Below are 26,711 nucleotides of genomic sequence, written 5' to 3' on the forward strand. Positions count from 1 at the left end.
GCTCCTTTTTGCGGATGATACCCTCCTAATCTCAAAGTCACCAGTAGGTATCCAAAAGTTGCTTTCTAGCTTTAAGGCCTTTTGTGACACCAAGGACCTGTCCATAAACATAAGCAAGACCAAATTCCTTGTTCTTAACCCTCCCAGGAAAACTGTTGTTCCTCCCACCTTGGACTCTGTTCCTCTTGATAGTCAATGAATTTGACTACCTAGGCATTCGACTGTGTGTCAATATGAGTTGGAAGGCGCACCACCAAAAGGTGTTTCTGACCCATAAGAGGATCACAGGGGCCCTGCTCAAGGAACAACGTGCCTCATTTTTAAAACCCATTGGGGCACTACTAGATATTTATAGGGCAAGGGTGGTGAGTGCAGCATTGTATGGTGCGGAATTGTGGGGTATACAGAGAGTTGACATCTTGACCCACCTCGAAAATAATTTCCACAAAGATCTTATGAAGTTACCCCATAGTACCCCTACAATTCCCCTCTTGCTAGATTCAGGCACACGCCCAATCTGCGAGCAAGCAAGGTTACGTCCCCTTTTATTATGGGCCAGGATATGGAATGTCCCTGAATTGAGTAGTTATGTAGATGCCCTAAGCGAAATCTTATCCTTATCTGGCTGGTATAGGGTAATCTGGCTCAGGGAGGTTAAGCGACTTCTTTATGAGTTGGGTTTAGGAGATGCTTGGGTCAATAGAACAGCACCTTCAAAACAAATGCTAAAGAAGGCTTTCTGGCTTTGGGTGGATAATGAGAGGTTGTGTAACCCTAATCATTGCAAATTTGTTGCCCAGTTTCTGCTAGTTAAGGAGATCCCTTTCAGAGAACCTTACCTGGACTCAATTCATAACCCGGGTGACAGAGCATTATACTTTAAATTTAGGGTGGGTGTTCTTCCCTTAGGATTCCTAACGTCTACTTGGAAACCTCCATTCCAAACTATTCCTTATTGCCCCTTTTGCGACTCAAGGGTTGAGTCCATACCTCATTTGTTGTTTGAGTGCCATGCCTATGTTGTGCCTAGGTCGAGATGGTTGAAGCCTTTATGTAGGAGTCTGGGCACAAGATCATACTTGGAAGCTTTACGCATATTGCGCGCAGATGCCCGTCCCTTCTTTGCCTGCTGTATGGCTAAATTTCTGGGTTGGGCTTGGAGGATAAGAACTGCAAGGAAACAGTTGTTACAGTAATGTGTTTCTGCTTGTTATGGCTTTTAAAAACTTGGTTATTATTTTATTTTGTTGATTCTGTAGGTTTTTACACTGCGTTCGCCAAACTGTTCCTTTTTCTTTTTTTTTTTTATGTTTGTATTACTTTTATGATATGTTTTTATGTCGAAATAAAGTTCAATTCAATTCACAAACCTTTCCAGAGGTCGACCGTTCCTGGACCCGGTCCCACAAATAATCCTAACAGCAGATGCATCGCTCTCCGGCTGGGGAGCTCATCTGTTACATCTCACAGCACAGGGCACATGGACGCCGCAACAGCAGTTCTCCAGTATTTGGGGTGTCTTTCATAGATTCACATGCTTGAATATTCCCCGTCGTCGAAGTGGGAGTCCCACGGTATATATAAAAAGCAATAAGTATCATGTATATATACATATACACATACATAACCACATAAGAGTATATACATACCCAAATAAACTTATATATATATAGTTCAAATAACATATCAACCATCTGGAGTTACTGGCGATCTTCCTCGCCCTAAAATCCTTCCAGGCGCAGATTTCAGGCAAGGCAGTCCTCATTCGCACAGACATGACTGCCATGTACTACATTCAAAAACAGGGGACACACACTCTCCACAGCTCTCAACTAGCACAGAGCATATGGAGATGGGCAATTCCACAAAAGATTTTCCTCCTAGCCCAACACGTCCCAGGAGCACAAAACACCGTGGCAGATCTGCTGAGCAGGCAGACACAGCAGATCTACGAGTGGGAACTTCACCCACAGGTTCTTCACCCGTTCTTTCAGAAGTGGGGGCATCCACACATAGACCTATTCGCCACCCACGAAAACAAAAAATGCCCAAGCTTCGCCGCCAGATATCCACACCCATTGTCCGAAGGCAATGCGATATGGATGAACTGGTCAAACAAATTTGCATACGCGTTTCCACCTCTCCCACTAATTCCATTAGTGGTGCGAAAGCTACAGCAGCATTCCCTAACTCTGATCCTGGTAGCTCCAACATGGGCCAGACAACCGTGGTACACCACACTGCTGGAACACTCAGTAGTACCACACCAAAAGCTACGCCTCTCGCCATGCCTCCTAACCCAGAACCATGGAGAGATCAGGCACCTGGACCCAGCTCAACTCAACCTTGCGATCTGGCTCCTGAGGTCCTAGAATTTGGATACCTTAACCTTCCCCCTGATTGCATGAACATTATCAGGGAAGTTAGGCGCCCTACTACTAGGGCGTGCTGTGCAGCAAAGTGGAAAAGATTTGTTGTTTACTGCCACAACAACGCAATCAATCCTTTAAATGTATCCATACAGCACATTATATGCTATTTACTCCATTTGCAAAGGTGTAACCTAGCATTTACTTCCATTCGGTTACACCTCGCTGCAATTGCGGCCTATTTACAAAATAGGCAGCACCTCTCACTTTTCAAAGTGCCTGCCATCAAGGCCTTTATGGAAGGCCTCAAGAGAGTAATTCCACCCAGAGTGCCACCCTCACCTGTTTGGAACTTGAATGTAGTTCTCACACGGTTAATGGGACCCCCTTTTGAACCATTACATAAGTGTGAGCTGCAATTTCTCACATGGAAAACAGCTTTTCTAGTGGCCATCACTTCCCTCAGAAGAGTTAGTGAAATACAGGCACTCACTATACAGGAACCTTTTCTTCAGATGCATCACAACAAGGTTGTACTCCGCACCAATCCCAAATTTCTACCCAAAGTCATTTCTCCATTCCATTTAAACCAGTCTGTAGAATTACCAGTCTTTTTTCTCGCAACCCCAAACAGTTGCGGAAAGAGCCTTACACACACTGGACGTTAAAAGGGCTTTACTTTATTACATCCAGAGAACACAACCTTTCAGGAAAACCAAACTGCTATTTGTATCCTTCTCCCCACCACATAAAGGCAACCCTATTTCCAAATCAGGGATAGCTAGGTGGATTGTAAAATGCATACAGATTTGCTACCACAAAGCAAAACGAACGCTATCGGTTCCCCCTAAAGCCCACTCTACAAGGAAGATGGGGCTTCTATGGCTATTCTAGGGAACCTACCCTTAGATGACATCTGCAAAGCAGCCACATGGTCAACACCGCACACCTTCACAAAACATTACTGTGTAGATGTGCAAACCAAGCAACAAGCTAGTGTGGGCCAAGCTGTACTAAAAACACTGTTTCAAACAACTGCAACGGATGCCGGTGGTCGCCGCTAGGGTTGGGTACTGCTATGTAATCTATGCACAGTGTATAATCTGCAGCTCATATGCCTCGAACGGAATATGCTACTTACCAGTATGCATCTGTTCTTGGCATGTAGAGCTGCAGATCTATGCACGCCCACCCGCCTCCCTGGCTACCTGTATCCGTTCCAGCTTGATCTTATTTAGATACAATACACATGGGTTTCTTTACTGTTACTACTACGCTCCATCTTTCCCTGCTGGTGAAAAACAATCTGAGGATGGAGCCGAAGCCCATGCGCAATACGATCCAAAGGAGGAGTCACCGACCTCGTGACTTCCAAGGACTTTCCAAGAGCAAAAACAAACTGCAAACATCCGGGCCCAACACCAGATGGCGATCTATGCATAGTGTATAGATCTGCAGCTCTACATGCCAAGAACAGATGCATACTGGTAAGTAGCATATTCCTTCTTGATCCCGCAGCAATTTATCCTCCAAACCCCCAATGGCCAGCTTTCTTAATGCTCCTCAGTTTTCTCACTAGGACGGTGTTTCCTGTGGTAAAAGTTGTAACGGTCAATCGCCTTGTATCCTAGGTGCAAAGTACGCATCCAAATCTGCCAATGTGTTCTTAAACGCCCCCCTCATCCCCACAGCAAGGTTTCTTCTCCATCCGTTTATATACCTTCAAACCTCCGGGGCCAAGACAATGCAACTAAATTTTCTTTTTAGGTGGCATGTCTTTAAATGTCTCAATATAATTATTGTTAGAACAGCGCCTTCTGGAAAAGACGACCTCACATTAGCACTCAAATGGCGGGGCTCCGCTTAAGGAAGAGGTACAAACTTTGTATTGTTGCTTATAGTAGCTTTAATTCATCTGTCGTGACGTATGATAAGTCTCGTACTCAAAAGAGAATTTCCATGTTGGTTAACAACGCTGTTAGATATTTAACAGTTTTGTGAATAGTCTTTTCAGATATCCCCGATGCATTTCGGGACTCGCCCTTCGTCAGGGTGGTGTGTTTCTACAAGAGAAAATAAGGAAATTGGCATAGGTCCAGGACAAAAGAGAAGTATGTTAAGTTTAGTGAAGTGAATGAGCCGGAGTGTCGAGTTACAAGGGTGGATTTAAAAATGTAAATGGTTGCTTTGTGGGTGTTAGTCAACCGAGAAGTGGACCGTAGGCTAACGGAAAGAAGCTAGTGAAAAACAGTACCCATTGTGATAACATCGAAAAAGTAAAATATGAATGACAGTCAAAATGACGAGCTATTAGAACAAGAAATTTAAAAGGTGAGCCATGTAACACAGTGATGAACTCCCAATACACAGCCGTAAACAAAAGTATGAGAATATCCGAGTGCAAGGTGAAAAGTCGAGAGAGAAAAGAGCATACGAGTGAGCCAATGGTAAAATACCTGAAAAAACCGCCGAAGCTTCTAGGATGAAGTCTCATCAAAATGTGATAAAGATCCGAATGGAAACAGCGGAAAAGATATCCCGTTAACCCGGAAGTGGTAAAAAACGTAGCATACGTGAGATGTCATGTGATTAATGGAAAGTAAAGAAAGACATAGTATGTGTACGGTAGTCATAGTAGCTTCGGGTAAATGCTTGTAGAAGTGATGATGCAGAAAAAAGTGAATGTGAAGCAAGTAAGAGTCGTTCAAGAATTAACAGAAAACCATGAAGTATAGGATAAAAAGACTTAAAGAATACATCGATAAATGCAGCCTGAAGGAATCATGAATATAGCGGTGCACAGTCATAAATGGTCACAAAAAGAGTGGATACAATAAAGCACATATGCATAATGAAACATGAAGGAAAATAAATAATTATGTATATAGAAAGGATCCAGAAGAAAAATAAGTGTCATAAGTCTGATTTCAAAAACCATAACCCAGTAGATCCCTTTACAGATAGCAACTGTATTCAACACGTTCGTTCATTCCGGAGGGATGAACTGAATTAAGTTTGTTAATCCAAAACATTTCACGTTGTAATAGAAAAGCATTATTATCTCTTCCTCGTAGTAATGGAACTTGTTCCAAAATGAGAAATCTCAATTGGCTGCAATTATGTCTGTTCTCAAGGAAATGTTTCGCAACAGTTGACTTGGTGTTGAGGGTTCGTATGTTGCTTTTGTGTTCAATGAGTCGAGTTTTCATCTTTCTTTCGGTTTTGCCTACGTACGGGAGTCCACATGGACATTTGAGAAGGTAAATTATGTTGCTGGAATCGCAAGTCGCCGTGACTTTGAGATTGATTGGGATTCCTTTAGAGGGGTGCATGACACTGGTTCCCTTAACCCCTTCAGTGCCCGCCCCTTTCCCCGCCCTGTCCCGGCGCTTTCATTAGCGGGCGGGGTTTATGACGAGCTGGTCTCGTCATGGGCACAGCGCAACCGCGGCCCATGACGAGACCAGCTCGTCATAGGCATTGAAGAGGTTAATGATGTTGTTACAGCCACCACAATTGTGACATGGGATAGTTCCTTTATATGTCTTGTTGGATTCGGAGGAGGTCTTGTTCAAGAGTTGTTGTAAGTTGGGTGTTCTCTGATAAGCAAAGATGGGCAATTGGTTAAAAATGCCTTTGAAATCTGTTTCGGACTGTAATAATGGCCAATATTTTCGGATCGTGTTTTTAATTCTGTGACTTTGTTTCGAGAACTTGGACACAAATACCAATCTTTCATTGGAAGTCTTGTGGATTGATTTTTGTAAGAGATCAGCTCTGTCTTTGCTTTCAGCTTGATTTATGGCGTCCTGAAGAATTGGAGCAGGGTATGCTCTCTTTCTGAATTTGTCAATGAGAATATCGCTTTGTTTCTGGAAGATCTCTTCAGTAGACGAGATCCGTTTGATTCTCAAAAGTTGTGAGTAGGGAAGGTGTTTTTTCAGGGATTTTTGATGGAAACTTGAGAAATGTAAAAGATTATTGCGGTCAGTGGTTTTGGTGAATACTGAGGTAATGATCTCGTTGTTTTGTACTGTAATGTCTACATCCAAGAATGTGATATGCTTCTGATCAATTTCATGGGTAAATTGGATACGGTCGTTGATGGTATTGAGGTGGGCAATCTCTGTCAATAGTTCCATTTGAGTACCTTTCCAAATAAGGAAGATGTCGTCAATATACCTGTGGAACATTAGTAAATGCTTTGACCATGTTTCCCGTGACAAGATGTCTCAAAGCGATGCATGAAAAGGTTGGCATAGGCAGGTGCGGCACAATTGCCCATAGAAGTACCAGACAATTGCATATAGTAGTTGTCATTCCAAATAAAATAACTGTGGTATAACAAAGTGCATGAGTTCAAGTAAAAAAACTTTCAAATCTTCATCCATGTTGTCCTTGACGAGAAATGATTCAATCGCTTGTATGCCCAGGTCATGTGGGATGGAGGTGTACAGGGATTTAACGTCTTTAGTACACAAAAGAATTTGATCCTGGTGTGCCACTTTAATTTGACTGAGTTTGATAAGGAAGTCTGTGGTATCTTTGAGGTATGTAGACATGGCTTGAACTATAGGTTGTAGGTGTTTGTCAACATATTTTCCGATAGGTTCATGAATTGAGTTTCTGGTACTCACTATTGGTCTGAATGGGGGTTTCTCCAGATTTTTATGAATTTTGGGTATCCTGTATAGGTATGGTACCTTAGGATGGTCTGTAATGAGAAAACGTTTGTTTCTGTCATTAATGGTGCCCTGTTCAAGTGCTTTGTTGACAATCTGAAGTAAGACAGAAGAAAATTCTTGAGTGGGGTCTGTTGGCAATTTTAAGTATGTGTCTTGATCGTTAACATGTGCTTCAACATTTTCTGTGTAAAAAGCAGTATCTAAAATGACAAGAGCTCCTCCTTTATCAGCCTTGCTGAAAGTGATGTCTTTATCTGCTGCCAACGTTTTGATGATGTTACGTTCATTGCGGGTCAAGTTACTGGATTTAGCTGGTTGTTCCAGGAGTAGATTGGTACCAAATTTGGGAGTTATTGTGGACAGTGAATTGTCCTTTGGGCCACATGTTTTGTGCCTCTCAGGTAAATGCTTTGGCATTTTACGGATGCTGAGGAAGTTTCTTCCTCTAGTATCTTTCCAGCATAGGAAGATTATTGTTCAGGCCTTGATCGGATCTCGACTGGACTACGCAAACGCCCTTCTCTTGGGTCTACCAAAATATCTTTTGACCCGTTTGCAAGTGGTACAGAACTCGGCTGCCCGTGCTATTTACGGGCTCCCGAGAAGAGCAGGTGCCACGGCTTTACTGAATTCTTTACACTGGCTACCGATCGCTAAAAATTCTTTTTAAGTGCCTGACTTTTGCCTTCAAAGCTTTACAAGGATCTGGCCCTAAGTACTTAAGGAAACGTCTCTCCCGATATGTACCTAACAGGTCTTTGAGATCATCTTTTCAATCCAAAATGACAGTCCCGGTTATCAGGCGTGCAAGGATGGGAGGTCGATCGTTCCGCTACCTTGTGCCGAAGGAGTGGAATGAACTACCACTTTCTCTTAGACAGGCTCCCAGTCTCCTTGCTTTTAGAAAAGAGCTTAAAACGTGGCTTTTTACTAAATACATTTTTTTCATTAACTAAACTTGATCCTTCTCTTCTGTCTGCTTTTTTAGTTGTTATGTCTCGTTTTGTCTGCCGATATTCTTCATCAAAGCGCCGGGATGCTCCTTGGAGTAGCCGAGCGCTATAGAAGAAATAAATTAACATAACATAACAAGCGATTGAATCATTTCTCGTCAAGGACAACATGGATGAAGAATTGAAAGTTTTTTGACTTGAACTCATGCACTTTTCGTTATACCACAGTTATTTTATTTGGAATGACAACTACTATATGCAATTGTCCGGTACTTCAATGGGCAATTGTGCCGCACCTGCCTATGCCAACCTTTTCATGCATCGCTTTGAGCTAGATCACATCTTGTCACGGGAAACATGGTCAAAGCATTTACTAATGTTCCACAGGTATATTGACGATATCTTCCTTATTTGTAAAGGTACTCAAATGGAACTATTGACAGAGATTACCCACCTCAATACCATCAACGACCGTATCCAATTTACCCATGAAATTGATCAGAAGCATATCACATTCTTGGATGTAGACATTACAGTACAAAACAACGAGATCATTACCTCAGTATTCACCAAAACCACTGACTGCAATAATCCTTTACATTTTTCTAGTTTCCATCAAAAATCCCTGAAAAAACACCTTCCCTACTCACAACTTTTGAGAATCAAACGGATCTCGTCTACTGAAGAGATCTTCCAGAAACAAAGCGATATTCTCATTGACAAATTCAGAAAGAGAGCATACCCTGCTCCAATTCTTCAGGACGCCATAAATCGAGCTGAAATCTAAGACAGAGCTGATCTCTTACAAAAATCAATCCACAAGACTTCCAATGAAAGATTGGTATTTGTGTCCAAGTTCTCGAAACAAAGTCACAGAATTAAAAACACGATCCGAAAATATTGGCCATTATTACAGTCCGAAACAGATTTCAAAGGCATTTTTAACCAATTGCCCATCTTTGCTTATCAGAGAACACCCAACTTACAACAACTCTTGAACAAGACCTCCTCCGAATCCAACAAGACATATAAAGGAACTATCCCATGTCACAATTGTGGTGGCTGTAACAACATCATTAAGGGAACCAGTGTCATGCACCCCTCTAAAGGAATCCCAATCAATCTCAGTCACGGCGACTTGCGATTCCAGCAACATAATTTACCTTCTCAAATGTCCATGTGGACTCCCGTACGTAGGCAAAACCGAAAGAAAGATGAAAACTCGACTCATTGAACACAAAAGCAACATACGAACCCTCAACACCAAGTCAACTGTTGCGAAACATTTCCTTGAGAACAGACATAATTGCAGCCAATTGAGATTTCTCATTTTGGAACAAGTTCCATTACTACGAGGAAGAGATAATAAAGCTTTTCTATTACCACGTGAAATGTTTTGGATTAACAAACTTAATTCAGTTCATCCCTCCGGAATGAACGAACGTGTTGAATACAGTTGCTATCTGTAAAGGGATCTACTGGGTTATGGTTTTTGAAATCAGACTTATGACACTTATTTTTCTTCTGGATCCTTTCTATATACATAATTGTTTATTTTCCTTCATGTTTCATTATGCATATGTGCTTTATTGTATCCACTCTTTGTGACCATTTATGACTGTGCACCGCTATATTCATGATTCCTTCAGGCTGCATTTACCAATGTATTCTTTAAGTCTTTTTATCCTATACTTCATGGTTTTCTGTTAATTCTTGAACGACTCTTACTTGCTTCACATTCACTTTTTTCTGCATCATCACTTATACAAGCATTTACCCGAAGCTACTATGACTACCGTACACATACTATGTCTTTCTTTACCTTCCATTAATCACATGACATCTCACGTATGCTACGTTGGTACCACTTCCGGGTTAACGGGATATCTTTTCCGCTGTTTCCATTCGGATCTTTATCACATTTTGATGAGACTTCATCCTAGAAGCTTCGGCGGTTTTTTCAGGTATTTTACCATTGGCTCACTCGCATGCTCTTTTCTCTCTCGACTTTTCACCTTGCACTCGGATATTCTCATACTTTTGTTTACGGCTGTGTATTGGGAGTTCATCACTGTGTTACATGGCTCACCTTTTAAATTTCTTGTTCTAATAGCTCGTCATTTTGACTGTCATTCATATTTTACTTTTTCGATGTTATCACAATGGGTACTGTTTTTCACTTTTTTTCACTAGCTTCTTTCCGTTAGCCTACGGTCCACTTCTCGGTTGACTAACACCCACAAAGCAACCATTTACATTTTCAAATCCACCCTTGTAACTCGACACTCCGGCTCATTCACTTCACTAAACTTAACATATTTCTCTTTTGTCCTGGACCTATGCCAATTTCCTTATTTTCTCTTGTAGAAACGCACCCCCCTGACGAAGGGCGAGTCCCGAAATGCATCTGGGATATCTGAAAAGACTATTCACAAAACTGTTAAATATCTAACAGCGTTGTTAACCAACATGGAAATTCTCTTTTGAGTATGAGACTTATCATACGTCACGACAGATGAATTAAAGCTACTATAAGCAACAATACAAAGTTTGTACCTCTTCCTTAAGCGGAGCCCCGCCATTTGAGTGCTAATGTGAGGTCGTCTTTTCCAGAAGGCGCTGTTCTAACATTATTTCGCTCACACCTCTTGGGTTAGGAGGTGGTCTCACTAGCACCTAAGTTTTTCTACCAGGATTGACTACCTTATTTTCTCTTCACAACTGAGTGCAACCGTATACTCCATTTCAATATAATTATTGAAATAATCCTTCCACTCCTCCCACTTTAGATTGTTGACCTCATTCTCTCTTAGCACAAAAGCTTGCGGTGAAGATAAGTTCATAGTGGCCATACTAACTGATGAAATTGCCACCCAAACCACTAACCCAGATAGCCCACAGTAATTGTACCAGAAAGCAATAAGCTGCAGGGACTTGCCAGCAGTTTCGGAGGTGTGCGTGTCACTGAGGGTGGTATTCCAGGAAACATGCTAGCCTGAATAAGGTTTGTGCCTGTCCACGTTCTTGAACGAAGCAAGCGAGCAAAAACGCAAATAGCCGCAAATAAACGGCTGACAGCGTGGTGTGCACATCACAGTAAGAATGTGCATAAAGCTGTTGTAATGAGAGGTAACACTGGCAAAATGGTATAATCTTTAAAGACCGCAGCACATGAACAGATGTGCTCACAGAAAGCGCAGGATGTGAGGCAATGTTGCAGGTATACCAAGAGGCCTGACCCAAAACAGCCATGATGCGTGAGTGGATGTGCTCACGGAATACGTTGGGTGTGTCGAAAGTCGGTCTCTGAGTCGGCGCAGGCAGTGACACCACAGCAACGTAGGTTCCCAACACTGGCATGGCCTGTGACGTATGGAGTCCATAAGCGTGCAGGGAGAGGCTCGTGGTAAAAAGAAGTAATGGTCTCTTAGGCTAAAAAAGCTGCTGTGAGGCTGGCTGGCAAGTAACACTGTTGCGGCTTCGCAAGGAGATATACCACAGTATAAGCTTCTACAGCCACTAGCAGCAAGGCGCTAATAATGTGAACTATCTTAAGCACAAGTAGTAATCTTACGAGTCAGTGGGTCCTCTACGGCTTCTGAGATCTCGTCGCCAATATTCTTGTGTTCAATCACCACAGAACACTGTGCTCAGTTTCCAAGGTTTATTCACATCTCTGAACCCCTCACACCCACAACGTACAAAAGGGAGCCCCTCTCAGGATGGCCTCTACCACAGCAGCTCATCCCCGAAATACTGCCCTAATGTTCCCTACTGCAATGTTTCTTGCACAACACAAGCACGTTCCATACACGAGCTTACCCTTGAGCTCATCTATAACACAGCTTCCCCCTCCCCCCCCGCACCCCCCTTTCCTTGGACCGGTTTGCTCAAATCGCATTTGCTAGTGATTGAATATGATGTAAAGAGATCTGCTGTCTCTATCCCAGTCTGATAATGAGTTGCCTCCTTGGAATACATATCCGCAATGCTTCATCCATATATCTTCTCTTTAGAAGGCAAATGGTTAAAATAATGCTGTTTAGACCGGATTTAACTGAAGTGTGTTTTAGAGATGAAGATTATCGTCAATCCTAAGGATATTAAATGTAAATACATACATTATATCACTACCTAGATACCTAATTCTATATAATTTTGTAAAAGTGACCTGTGGCTTCAAAATAGAAATGTAACTTTTTTACCTGTATAGGCGGAGAGGATGAGTTTCCCAAAAGTGATGCACCTAGTCGAAGAGGCTTTGGTGCCGACAGAGGCTTTGGATTCAAGAGAGGTGAGAGATTTTTTTTCTTGTTCCTTGCTTTTAAACGATTCTCAAATTGGAAAAAATGATTTGAGATGTTGATTTTATTTTGCTTGCCCATAGCCCGCGGAGAGACGCTTGTTTCTAGGTTTTGCCTAGGGACCACATTGGCTGTCTGTCTGAGCTCATGTGATTAACAGAAGAAAATACACAAACTGGGACTTTGGATCAACTCCTTCTGGCATAGTTGCTATGACTTTGCTGAAATGAAATTGCTATATCAACCCTTGGGGTATTCTCTCATATTTCTTGTGCTATTTTCTTTAAGGTTTAGTAGCCCATCCAAAGAGCTCTTCCAGTGGGAGTATTGACGATGAGGCATCCACGCACTGTGATGGAGTCACACTGTAATGGATGCACACCCCTTAGTATACTTTCACCCTACACTTAACCATGGTATTTTTACTATCCTCATTTATGTCACTGTTCCGCGCGGAGTCCACACTTTTCCCCTCTCCTATTCCCACTCTTACCTCAGTTACATTGTTCTACCTAACCTTATAACTCCTCCACTTACAATTCAACTTTCTCTCTCACCCTCTGCTATGTTTATCTTCAACAGTCTTCTCTCTTGTCCGATACTTTTACTCATTCATCAGCTGCAAACCTATGTTGTTTCCTCAACTCCGCTATATCCAAATCCATACCTCACCTAACTCTAGTGAGTCTTTTTTGGCACATTCAGACCAATGGTATCCCTTGTTACTAACCCATAATTTAGTGCTTGATAAATGTAAGGAATTCCTTCTCTACATTACCTTCATGATACGTTAGATAAAAAGCCAACTCATATGTGATCTTCATTTCAACAATTACAAAGATTTGCAATATGTTTCGTTCCAATCAATGATTATAAAGCAGAGGTGTCACCTGCTCCTTCAGTGATTGCCTCTTGAAAACAATGGAAGGAGAGGACAGTCCCTTGGTCTGGTCTTGGTTGATAGCTGGACTGTGGTTGTTGTGCTGCTTCTCTCATGTTATTTCTTGAAGCAAATTGATGGTTGAGATGTACTGTGCCATCTGTACTAAAACCGGAGGACTGCTGTGATTGCAGGATCCACAGACAACAGAGATCATGGTCCAGTTTGTCGGTGCTCAATTGAGGGGAGCTACGTGAACTGGGCACTGTTTGGCTGACTATATTTGCTATATATTATGTCAGGTTTTGTGGTTCTGCCTGGTCGGCTTTGCAGGCCTCTGTGATACAGTGAACCTTGTGCAGTTTCTCTTGCGGTCTCCTGTCTTGTTTCCCTCACTCTTCTGCATACTGGGCTTCAGTCAAATCAAGTGGATGTAATGTTTTATTTTAAATACATTGTAATGAACCAGAATTTATGCAAGCAAAATTATTGTATGCTGAAGCAAATTCGACTGATGAATTTAAATCCGGTATGTATATACTGATTCGATCACCTATTAATTCAGCTGTAGGAAGCCGAATTACCTGTTGGAGCAGTTTATTCCTCCACAATTCAAAACTAGTCCGCAAACCTATTCAAATACTACCCTGTGCAACTTAGTCGCGAGGGCTTGATTAAGGACTTCTGAGAAGGTACTTTATGCATCAGCATCCTCAACGGAACGCTTGCATCAATAAATCACTTATTACAAACTTCCAAACTAATATAGTAAAATTAAAAAGTAATTCATGATTAAAATAGGAGCAAGATCGCAGAAAGTTAATCTGTCACTGCAAAAGAGTAGTTAGAGTAGCAGTTGCATTCCAAGGGTCTCTTTTCAGGTACCAACTGACAGTGAGTGGAAGTTTGTTTTGTCACTTCCAAGTTCCAGGAAATAATCTTAACAAAAATCATTTTAAAGCCAGTTACTTCTGATCAACTGTTGTGGTTTATAAAAAGAGTCCTTCCCAGTGCTCGTTTGAGTATCTATGGGTACATCTGACTAATAATTTTTTTTTTTTTTTTTTTAGAAACGTTCACTGTTCTTGGCCTGTTTTTAAGTTTCCGCTCCACGCATGTTCGTAGTCTGGCTCTTTTTGAGTTCAGTCTTCTTGTTGGGTTATGTGTTCATTTATTGTCCTGTGTGTCAACATGCAACAGTCTACACAGAATGTTAAGAACATCAGGTGTACTTGGAAACTTAGACCTTAGACACTATCAGATATATCATCCTCAGCAAGGGTGGGGGTTGTCCTTACTCGGAACCTGCTCCTCAGCCACTCCCTATTTACTACAGGTTTCTCACAGTAAAACTCTGCAAAATGAGTGGTCAGTTTGAATATTTTCAAAATATCATAACTCTCAACAGTGAAAATGGGATTCTCTTAGGAAAAGGCCATTGATATGTCTTACTTTCTATTAAAGTCATTGCTGCTCAGCCAGTATGAATGTGGTGTAGTAGAATGCTGGAGTGCTTGGTGATGTAATGAAATGCTTGAATGTCTGGTGAGGTTGAGTGTCAGTTGTAGTGCGTGGTCTGAAGAGCAAGGAGGCTGCTTCTGGTGAGGTTAAACGTTGGCTTAGCTATCATCGTACTTACTTGTAACTATGATCTAATAAACCTTCTTATAACCTACCCTATGGCTATTGTACTTCGTTTGCAACACTGGCTTCAATTTACGAGAAGAAACCACACATGAGGAACTAGAAATTAGGTTATGGAGATCTGAGAAATACGGAAGAAACCTGGAAGAAATGAGGATCTGACAGGCTTCACTTTTTTTAGAAGTAATACTCCCTGTACACAGCCCCACCGGTGTGTATTTCAACAAATAGACTGCAGTCCAGGGCATTTTCTCAGGCCAGCTGTTCGTTTGGCTTGTCATGCCAGAGGGGAATGAACTGGCATAGTTACATTGCAGCGTAACTGGCAACATGGAATTTTGAGTGAACTTGCTGTATTGAATTTAAGTGGAACTTCCAATGTTTACTTAATGGAACCAATTTGTTATGCGTTTTGAGAGAATCCTGAAGCAGTACACAGCTGTGTGCCTACAACCACATTGGCTGGCAACGTGGGGTCTAAGAATGTGTCCAATTTACACAGCGTCAATGCCTACAACCTGGGGGCTGGCAGTGGTGTCTGGATTGTGTGAAAAAACCTATCTAAACTAGTGGCAACACATGAATGAAGGAAAAGAAGAGAAAAAACCCTCCCTCCCACCCCTAAAAGGAAAAGAAAAAGGGATCCTGCAACGGTTGTGGATAAACTCGCAGTTATACCGTTAATGGAGAACTATCCGACTTCTTTTAGGATCTACCCCAGTACATGCGGGATGCCGTTGCCTCTTTTGCCTCAGGGATCAGATGCAATATTTGGAGCTATTTGGGGCAAGTTACCTGAGCTCTTTTGACAGTAGCTAAGTGAAAGGGGCCCATAGTTCTGCATAGGTCTCGCCCTTATAATCGTGAACTAGTGAGAGGCGTTCCGTGGCGAGAATCAGCCATAGTCTATGTAGCCAGGCCGTTTGGTCCAGGACATTTGTGGAGCTACATTGCGCAAGGATTGCTAGTCATGCTGCTAGCAAAGCCAGTGACAACTGCCTACCCCTCAGTGAGCGAAAGGGAAATGTCAGCACGTTTGTTAGACCCAGTAGTGTGTATGCTGGGAAGCGTGGGATCTCTGTATCAAAGGCTTTGTCGAGATCGATCAGCACTCCAGCTTTGGGCAGTGCCAGATTAAGTGCACCAAAGAGCCAGAAAGGCCACATCCCCTCCAACATTTCTCAGTCTCATTTTTGTCCCAGCTATGAATGTGGGCCGGTGTGAGATAACAATAGAATGTAACTTTGAATGCTGATTCGGCCCCAGTGGTGTTATGGGGCTGTGTGGTGCGCCCTGTAGTTGATGATCTCCCATTCTTTGTCCAAAAGGGCCCTTCCCAGCTCCTCCTCTGAGTAGTTGACCCTTTGTACGCCCCCCTTTCTGCCCAGTGGCAAGCATACTGGATAGTTCTGAGATCAGGTGCTTCTTTTTTACACATTAGCCATTTCTCGAAAGGAGTGAGCAGACGAGAGGCCTGCGCTAGGTAAGTTGGGGAAGTGACCCAGTGTCTAAGTTGCAGGTAATGGAACTCATCGGATTTGGGCAGATCATAATCCAATCGCAGTTGTTAATATGGAAGTATGCCATCTACATCAAACAGCGAACCCACCGTTTTACACCTTCTCTCCGTCTCTAAAAGACCTCAGTTTTGCAAATTGGTGGGAAGCCTGGATTGTCCACTATCCGAGACATCTGGGAGGGGAATGTCGTCGGGCCTCTTTTTATCGTCACGGCATCCCATACTTTTAGTGTCGCCGCAGTAACTGGGGACGAACGTAGTCTATGCGGAAGACAAGCCTACCTCTATATATTTGCTCCAGCTACTGCCTGATCTATAAAGGTCCAGTGCTTTTCTGAGAGCAGACGATTCCACTCCACCATTTACCGGAGGTGGGAGGCTTGAAGAGATCTATGCACCCATGGAAGGCCCACTCATCAGTCTTGCTCAGACTGCGTCAGTTGGGATATGGGTAATCGTGCCGCCTTCCCTCCCCAGACAAATTTGTTGATGGCTAATTGTATAGTGCGCATAGCTTTCAGAGGGGGAACCAAAGGTAGAGTGTGGAAGATGTATAGAATCCGCGGTGCTGCTGTATGCCCAAACCAGGCCAGCTTTAGGGTCGCCCACATGTCCAGGGACCGCGCCATTTGTTCCACCAGCAAAAGACACTCAATTGATGGACGGAATGCAGAACAAATCTAAACATTCACCCCCAGTCAAGAGATCTGGGTTAAATCCATCATTCTTTTGCTCGCCATGCCACCCCAGTTTAGACCCGGCCATATTCAAATCAGGCTTGACCCTGTGCCTCATGGGAACAGTCCAGCCCGAACTGCCAAGCCAGGTCCTCCATGGACCAGAAACGAGCATCCTAGGACCGGTTTCGGGGTTTCATACCTTTTCAGCCAGGATAGCTTGATTCCAGTGGCACAGTGAGCCCAGAACCCACGCCTGGGCATACCTGGCGCACTTAGGGCGAGAAAGTAAAAGACACACAATTGATTTGTTCCACCAGAGCCGAGTAAATCCGCCCCAGTGTTTTCGAGAGCTTTGGAGCCAGAAGGATGCCCAGTTAAGTTTATCGATTGCTTTTAACACTGCAGAGGGAATCTTTCTTAAGATCTTTGTGTGCATGGGGGGAGGAAAGGTTTAGAACCTGTGACATACTTAGGTTTACTTTCCCGAGATTTCCCCGAAGGCCTCTAACTCCGTCATGAGGGTGGCCAGAGAGGTGAGTGGTTCTGAGAACGATAGTGATGACGTCTGCATGCAGGGTTATCTTATGGATATCACCTGCAAACAGTAGCCCCTGTATTTGCAGGTGGTCTCGGATCTGTTGGGCAAGGGGCTCCATGTATAGAGTGAAGAGGAGGTGCGAAAGCAGTCATCCCTTCCTCGTGCCCCTTGTTATCGGAAAGGTTCCGAAGACACCCCCTTCACTCTGACAAATGCCCGAGGGGCCTGATAGATACATCGGGTCCATTTTAGAAGGCATTCGCCGAAGCCAAAGCAAGCGAGTGTGTCAAACGGGTGGCTCCACCGTACTCTGTCGAACGCTTTCTCCGTGTCTATTGACAGAAATAGGGCTTCCTTACGGGATCTATGTACACTAATTATAAGGTGTAGGAGACGCTTCGTGTTATCTCCCCTCTGGCAAGTGGCTATAAAGCCTGCCTGGTTGGTTGGGGGGGGGGGGGTCGATCAGGCCTGCCATCAACGGGTTCAGACCGGCCCCCAATATTCCAGCGAAGAGTTTTGGGTCCAAATTAAGCAGTGATATTGGGTGGTAGGAACAACTCAAACTGGAAACTTTGTGAGGTTTTAAGATTACGAGATTGTCGCTTCTTCCATGGAGTCAGAGACTGCACCGTTCTCCAAAAAGGAGTTGAATAGTCGGGTCTGCAAAGGCACCAACACCACGCAGAAGGTTTTATAGAACAGAGCGGGATACCCATCTGGGTCAGGAGCTTTGTTCAATTTCAGCCTAGCAATGGCCGGGATAACTTCCTCCAGACTTATGGGCTTGTCAAGTTGGCTAGCCAGAGGCCCGGGGAGACGTGGGAGTTGGCTTGCCTGCAGGTATGCGCAGGAGTCTTGCTGCCCTGTAACCTCCTTGGTGTATAAAGACTGGTAGAACTGTCTAAATGTTTCCACTATCTGAGAGTCTGAGTGCACTTCCTTACCCTAGGGCTTCTTAATCAATGGTCTAGCTTTCGCCAGAGATTTAGCTCAAAGCCTCTGAGCAAGCAACCTTCCGCATTTGTCGCTGCTCAGGTAAAACTTGTGTCTAAGGCAGAGTAGAGCGTATTCTGCCCTATCCAGGTCTAGATGCTTTAGGGGGAGCCGTTTCTTCTCCAGTTCCCTCCAATCCCTCGGTGCACTTATGTATCACTTCCAGCTCTCTCTCCTCTTGTTCTATGATCTGCCGAGTTTCCCGGGCCTTCTATTGTCTTTTTACTCGTATTTCCTTCACCGTGCTTGGTGACTGCAGCAGACCCTCCTGGAGGTGCCACCTCGTATGTTTTTGTCTGGCCTCATCTGGTTGAATGATGACTGTGATCAGTGCATGATCCTACAGGGATTGTAGCTCTATAGTTGCCTCCCGCCCCCTAGGCATAAACTTAGCTTGGAGAATAGGAAGTGGTCGAGGAGCACGTACGATTTGTGTGCAGCTGAGTAGTTTGTGTAGTCTCGTGTCTCCGGGTGGCGTTGGCACCAGACATAATGCAGCCCATTATCTTCGAACCATCGTTTATCTTCTGGAGAGAGTGCCCCTGTCTGTGCAAGTATCTGGCAAGAGCGATCCTTGACATTATCCATCACTAAGTTGAAGTCACCCCCACTGGAATCGCTGCATCAGGCGATGCTAGCCCCTCTGAGAGGGTCCTAACAATGAAGGGTTCTTGATGTGTGTTTGGTGTGTAGATGTTGATTAAGGTGAAAAGAGTGGAGCCCCATTGGATTCTAAGTGCAAGAATCCTCCCCCTCTCCTCATATAGAGTGGAGAGGACCGTCCCCTCGAGTTTTGTGCCAAACAGGATAGCTACTCCATTTTTCTTTGCGGTACTCGAGGACCAATATTGGTGTGGGAATCGTTGTGTACGTATGTGGGCTGTCTCTAGATAATAGGTGGGTTTCCTGAAACATGTAGATATCGCCTTCAGCGTTCACCAGCATGGAAAGGATGGCAGAGTCTTTTACCGGGTGATTGAGGCCCCGTACCTTGAGACTTAAAACCTTGAGATCCTTACCCATAGGGTTTAACCGATGTTAAATGAAGTAGGGGGGCGTACTCAAAATAGGGTGGACGAAGGGGGGTGGGCCTGAGGGTGTGAAGCAGTGCCTTCGTATTCCTGACCTCCCTATGACCGGTGCAGGTTACACAACAACAAAAAAACCCAAGCAAATGAACAGTATAAACTCTTCCATCTAACAGGATGGAACAAAAGCGATATTCCCTGAAGACAAAAGTTTGTCTAAATAGAACTGAATAGGAGGGCAAGGGCCCAAGGCAGTCCTTCAAAGGGAGGTGAGTGCGGTCTCCGATGCCGCCTCAAGGTTGTGCTCCTCATGCTGTTTCTGTGCGTTCAACTGGGAGACAAATGGACTGGGCTAGTGGTAAGCAATGAAATAACTGCTTCTCTTTCTTTCACAATAGTTGCTGTGTCCGGCTTGTGGGAGGAGGAGGACATCCCCACTTTCTGCCAGCAGGGCTGTATGAGTCGTGACCCCTCTAGGGGGACATAGGCTTCGCAATTCCCAGGACTTCTCTGGCCTCTTGAAGTGAGTGAATCTGTCACAGCTTGCCCTCATAGCTGAATATGATCGTAAAAGGATGTCCCTAGGAATATGCAATTCCTTTCTCTTGCGGGTGAAGCATAATCGGTCAAAATTCCTGTCGTTTGAACAGGTTGGTTGCTGACGGATCTTGGAAGAATGTTGGAGAGTGACCGCGGAATTGCAAGGGGTGTGCATCTCTCGCAGCCTTAATAATCCGTTTCTTCAGCTGGAAGCCGTGCTTAAATACCAAGATGTCCAGTGGCGGAGCCTTGCCACTGCTCGGCAGCTCTACCCGTTGGGCCCTATCAATCTGGATCTCGGCCGTGTGGTCATCGCCCACCACCTGGCTAAAGAGGGCCGAAACAAGCTCCCTAATGTCCTCTCCCGTTGCGCCTGATTTCACACCTGATTGGTTGCGACGGGAGCGGTTTTCCAAATCTTCCACATTGCCCTGTAGCTCAATATGCTGCTCCTTGAGCTGAAGGATTTCTTGCTGCATTATTTCAAGTTCTTCGTCCCGTCCAGTTTCGTGTTCAAGAGTCACCACACATTTGCCTATGTTCGAGGCATATGAGCTGCAGATAACACACTTTTGCATAGATCGCCATGTGGTGTTGGGCCTGGATGTTTGCAGTTTATTTTTCCTCTTGGAAAGTCTTTGGAAGTCACGAGGTCGGTGACTCCTCCTTTGGTTCGTATTGCGCATGGGCTTCGGCTCCATCCTCAGTTTTTTTCCGCCATCGGGCTCGGATGTAATACTTTGCGCTCCGGTTCCGAACATTCCAGTTCGACGATCGAAGCGGAATCCTCGCTCTTCGCGGTATTGTTCAGATCCTGATCTCCTCAATCACCTTCTTCTTCGACACACCTTTGATTCTAGTCATCGACGGCAGCCTTCGGGCCTATCCACGCTCCAGTCACGGCTGATGGAAAGGACTCCATTCAAGAAGTGCCCTCGATGTGGGTCCAAATTCCCCCACACCGATCTTCATGAGGTGTGCAACCTCTGCCTCTCCCCTGAACACGAGGCTCGAGGCTGTCCCGCCTGCAAGTCTTTTAGATCCAAAAAGACTATTTGATATGGACGGGCCAGACGGAAAATGGCGCACTCCTCAACTTCTGCTCCATTCGACATCTTCGGGGACGACGTCGAAGCTCCGGGACAGCAGCACACCGAAGAGGACCTAGTCAGTGCTTCCGAAGCCGATGACTCTGATGTGGAGGACATCACCCCGGCGCAGAGGGTCGGGAGTAAAATACCCCCTCCCGCACCCGTGCTGACACCCAAAAAGGCTTCGGTCATGCCTTTGCCTCCGTGCCTAGGCAAGACCAAAGACACTGCTTCCAACACCCCCCCTTCGGGCCCGGTGCAGAAGCCTAATAAGCCTTCCGGCGGCTCAGGCTCGAGCCAGCCTGCCAGCAGTGCCGAAAAACACCCTTCGGCACTGAAGAAGAGATAGTCTTCTACCTCGACACCGAGCTCCGCACCAAAGCCCTCTGTGTCGAAACCCAGCCTCTCGGTGCCGACCAAACATCATAAGGCCCTCGCCACCGACACTCCCGTGCCGAAACCTGTCTCTGCACCGAACAAGAAATCGGAGGTTCCAAAAAAGCATGGCACAGACGAGCCTAAAAAGCCATCGGCCCCGAAAACGTCGGCGCCGACCGAACAACCAGTGTCGCAAGAACTATTTACACCGGATACTTTGCAAAATACACTTACCAAGGATCCAAAAACTGGACATTTGGCACTGTCTTCTAAAAAGAGACATTTGGACAAACCAGCTCCTCCTCCACCTCTAAAAAGGAAGGACTGTGCTACCTCCTCTTTCAGAGTGCCTTTCCCACCTCCTCCACCTCCTCCACCCTCTCCACCTCCGCCCCCTCCACCTTCTCCACCCCTGCCTCATCGCTCTCCGACCCCGTCTCCAGACCATGATGATCAGGGGGACCCATACTACGACCCAGCAGATGTGCAACAAGACCCCACCCCTACAGGATCCCCAGACCCATGGGAAGATTATAATAATCCAGACATTCCAGATGTCTCACAAGATGACCTTTATCCATCCAGGCCATCTCCACCAGAAGACTCATTAGGTTTTCACCACCTACTTCAGAGGGCGGCACATTATCACTGGGTAGAGCTACACACTGACCCAGTAGAGGAAGATTTCCTCCTAGACACCTTTGATTCGGCACATAGGTCTACTGCTATACTACCTATGCTCAAAGGGGTAATAAAACATGCGCCAGAGGTTTTTAAAGACCCAGTCAGGGCTAGGGTCCTAAACCCACGCATCGAGAAAGTATAAAGCTGCCCCCACAGATCCTGCCTACATCAAAGGGCCAGCACCACTGGATTCCCTAGTGGAATCCACTGCAAGGAAGAGATCAAATTCTCAGGCGTCAGGTGAAGCACCGCCGCCTGACAAAGAGTCAAAGCTCCTGGACGCGTCAGGAAAACTCACTGCGTCACAGGCAGCCAATATATGGCGTATCGCCAAAACTCAAGCACTATTGGGCAGATACGACAGAGCGCATTATGATGAACTAAAAACCATCCTGCACCATCTCCCAGAAAAATACAAAAATGGGGCCAATGAACTAATTCAAGAGGGTAAGACCATAACTAATGCCTCTATACGCTGTGCCTTAGACGCAGCAGACACAGCCTCCAGGGCCATTAACACTTGTGTCCTCCTCCGTCGCCAAGCTTGGCTGAGAGTTTCAGGCTTTAAACCTGAGGTACAAGCCTCCATATTATACCATCCATTTGATCAAGAACATTTATTTGGCCCAAAGGTAGATGAAGCCCTCGAAGATGAAGAAAGACACAGATACAGCGAAATCTATGGGAGCCCTACAGTCACACCCTCCTAGGCTCTCCTTTCACCGCTCTTCCTTTTGGGGCACGGGCAGAGGCTACTCCTCAGCGCGTCCATGTCCTACAAATCCCCTCCTCAGTCCACCTTCACAAGGGGTTATCAAGTAGGCGGCCATAGAGGCAATAACAATAAAGGCAGAGGCAAAACAAATACCGCCCGCTCTGCCACACCGCCTACCCAATGACTTTCCCCTGCTCCCTCCAGACCATCCCACTCCGGTCGGGGGCAGACTAAAACATTTTCTTCACGTCTGGGAGTCCATCACATCAGACAAATGGATGACCCAAATTATTCGTTCAGGGTACTGCCTAGAACTCACATCTAAACCCCCCCCCCCCCCCCCCCCCCCATATTCCTCCCAGGCAACGCCCAATGTCACAAGAACATTCCACGTTACTAAAACAAGAGGTAATCTCCCTCCTCCAAAAACATGCAGTAGGACAGGTCCCCACCCCGATCAGCAAAATGTAGGGGTCTACTCCCTGTATTTTCTGATACCAAAAAGAGATGAGACTCTACGACCTATTTTAGATCTCATGCCTTTCGGACCATTTTCACATGGTAACACTTCAGCAGGTACTTCCGCTCCTCTCCCAGAACGACTTTCTCACCACACTGGACTTGAAAGACGCATACTTTCACATTCCGGTACACCATGCTCACAGAAAGTACCTCAGATAGTGGACGGACAACACTACCAGTTAAAGGTGCTCCCATTCGGGGTCACAACAGCACCAAGGGTATTCACCAAGTGCCTAGCGGTAGTGGCGGCACACCTCAGAAGACAGCACATTCACGTCTTCCCATATTTGGACGACTGGCTAATAAAAGCCACATCCTACAACCAATGTGTACACGGATGCCAGGGCAGATGCTCAGGTTGGGCAGGCTTCGCTGCGAAATTTGTTCGCACAGCAGTGGTATTGTCTTGTGTGTTCTCCACCGCCGTTGTTGTATGGGGATGGGCTTGCCATTCTATTCACTAGATTATGACTATACACAGAGATCCCCTACTACAGAAGGAGTAGTTTCTTTTCTGTAACTCCAGTTCTGTAGTAGGGGTATCTCTGTGATAGTCATAAGCGCCCGCCCTTCTCCCCGGTGGAGAGAGAATTCTTCATGTGAGGAATGCTACAGGTCTGGCGTGCTACGCCTTCAAAAAGAACTGAAAGTAGAAGGGACCTGCTGTGCATTCTGGGATACTGGGAAAGTTCTGGAAATCTGGAAAGTTTTCTTAAAGTCACAGTATCCTGTTCTCAGCCACATAATTGCAGCCTATGGGGCTTGTCTGTCCACTCCTTCCTCTCTATCATTCCAGAGGCTTTTGCTGGTAGAGGCAGGGTTTTTTTCTGTGTGGAGAAAAGCTGGACAGGCAGTGCTGTTTGTGGATGTTGGTGGAATTCTAGTTGAAGTACTGGACAGTGTAGCCTGTGGGTATAGGCTGCATTATCTGTCTTTAAATTAAATTCTCTCTTAAAGGTGGATGCAGGTCTGCATGATTTGACACGTTAAGAGATTATTTTTTATTGCTCCGGGGTCCACGCACATGGGCGGGACTATTCACTAGATTATGACTATCACAGAGATACCCCTACTACAGAACTGGAGTTACAGAAAAGAAACTACTCCTTATCGGCTAATATGTATAGGCTTGAGGTTGGCGCAGAATATATTCCACTCCTAATGTGATACTGTGCATAATATGCTTTGTTGCAGGTTGCTGTCGAGTACAGTGTTTTTCAGTAATTACTGGTTGTATGTGTATATAATCCCCTGTAAATATTGCCCAGTGCCAGTTGGCACAGTGTATATTGTGTGATTACTATTCTGATGTGTTTTATGATAATACAAAGGCCGTTTTTGGTGTAACCTGGTGTAGAGTTGTTTTTGTGGTGTGCCTAGTATGTGGTTGCTATGTGTCTTGGGCAAATGCTTTACAGATTGCCTCTGGAATAAGCCTGACTGCTCGTGCCAAGCTACCAAGGGGGTGAGAAGGGGTTATGTTTGGCGTGTAACACCCTTGCACTGACTAAAGTGGTGGTTTTTGCCTGCTTTAGCGCAAGCCTTATCCAACCAGAAATTCCATTTCTAACAGTGATCAACTATTTCGACACTGCTGGTAAACTGTAACTTTATTTGTTTTATTGCGGCCTGTGCGATTAAGTTTTTTTGCATCTGGGGTTTTAGGAGTGTGTATTTCTGGACTCTGAGGAGCGCATGTCCCTTTACCGTTTGTGCGGGAGGATCCAATGCGCCATTTGAAAAGGCCTGTGTGGATTGCCCCCTAGGCGCGCGTTGATTGCAGCCGTGAGCAGAGGAGGCCAGGGACCACGCGAGCTGTTATGAAATGAAATGAAAAAAGCATTTGTAAAGCGCATAGCTACCCAGGGGCATCCCAGCACTGACAGCGGCAAAATGATAGACACCACAACCATACTAGCTATGTTTTTAACAATTTGCGAAAGGTCGGATTGTTGGATTCCCTACGCAGATAAAGTGGAAGCGTATTCCAGAACCTAGGGACATTATAAGAAAACAGGCGGCCTCCACTCCTAGCTGCCTTAATCCTAGGAACTGCGGCAAGACATATATCGGCCGAACGCAGGCGTCTGTTCGCAAGATAAGTGTAGTAAATACACTTAAATAAGTTGAATTGAAATGTAATTTATTGATATGCTCAACCGGACGTCTTCTATCGTCTGGCTCAATCTCTCAGCATAACGGCATCTCTAACAGATACATCTACTTTCTACATAAACAACTTCCATAACGGACATCTTACGCTCGAGGTAATGCCCTCGAGCATGCATATTTAAATATATACAACTCCTATGCGCATTCACGCTCTGCTTTGTCCTCGTGAAACCGAATCACAAAACACGTGAACAAAGCAGAGCTAACGTGCGACACTACACATCTCCTCCCTTACACAAAACATTAACTTAGTCACATATATAATCTTGTAAAGATACAGGTGGTTTGGTAGTTCTTTTAGGCCTTACCAAAACACTTTCCTTCTTTGAAGACATATGTTTGACATTATCAAGCTTGACATCACCATGTTGAGAAGGATCATTAACACTTTTACCAAGTACAATGGGTTGAGCATTCAAACTAGGTTTGGGAGGGTTACATAATGCAACTCTCTTCAAATTCCAACACTTTCCATCCTCCACAACAATTGCATTTTTCTTTAAGGAAATGATGCGTTGGGGTGGAAAAAATTTGCTAAACCCCTTCTTGGTAAAACCTGGTTTCTTGATCCTAACTCACTATCCAATAGAAATGTTGACATGTTTAGTTCCATGTTTGTTAACATAAAATCTTTTATATTCATCATGTTTAGTGGACAAGTTATTTTTTACCTCCTTAGATGACCAAATCACATCCTCAGAGTTTTTAACCCAACCAGGACACCATTTTCCCCTTGGTTTTCTTCCCCTCATCAGCTCAAACGGATGAAACTTGGTTGATTCGGTAACAGCAACTCTGTATGCCCATAAAGTTTTGAAAATTTGAATTTCCCATGGGATACTATTTTGGCAAGCTAGTTGTATGGCACCTTTTAAAACCCTGTTATACCTTTCGACTAAACCATTACCACTCGGGTTGTATAAGGACGTGGTTCTATGAGTGATACCGCATTTCGTTAAATAGTTAGTCATGCTTTCCGATGTAAACTGTACCCCATTATCACTAATAATGTT

The 26,711-nt window shown here is 44.7% G+C and overlaps 1 protein-coding gene across 4 annotated transcripts in view; it reads left to right on the top strand.

Annotated features, from left to right (window-relative positions):
- Window positions 1-26,711, top strand: part of DDX4 (DEAD-box helicase 4) — a 1,682,862-nt gene that overhangs the window by 271,895 nt on the left and 1,384,256 nt on the right. For all 4 annotated transcript variants that reach the window (XM_085631316.1, XM_085631317.1, XM_085631319.1 and 1 more), the window contains exon 5: window positions 12,221-12,301. In XM_085631316.1, coding sequence (XP_085487442.1) covers window positions 12,221-12,301 — 81 coding nt within the window. The remainder of the gene's footprint in view (window positions 1-12,220; window positions 12,302-26,711) is intronic.

Source organism: Triturus cristatus, chromosome 2_1 (genome assembly GCF_964204655.1).
Source record: "Triturus cristatus chromosome 2_1, aTriCri1.1, whole genome shotgun sequence".
Lineage (NCBI taxonomy): Eukaryota > Metazoa > Chordata > Amphibia > Caudata > Salamandridae > Triturus > Triturus cristatus.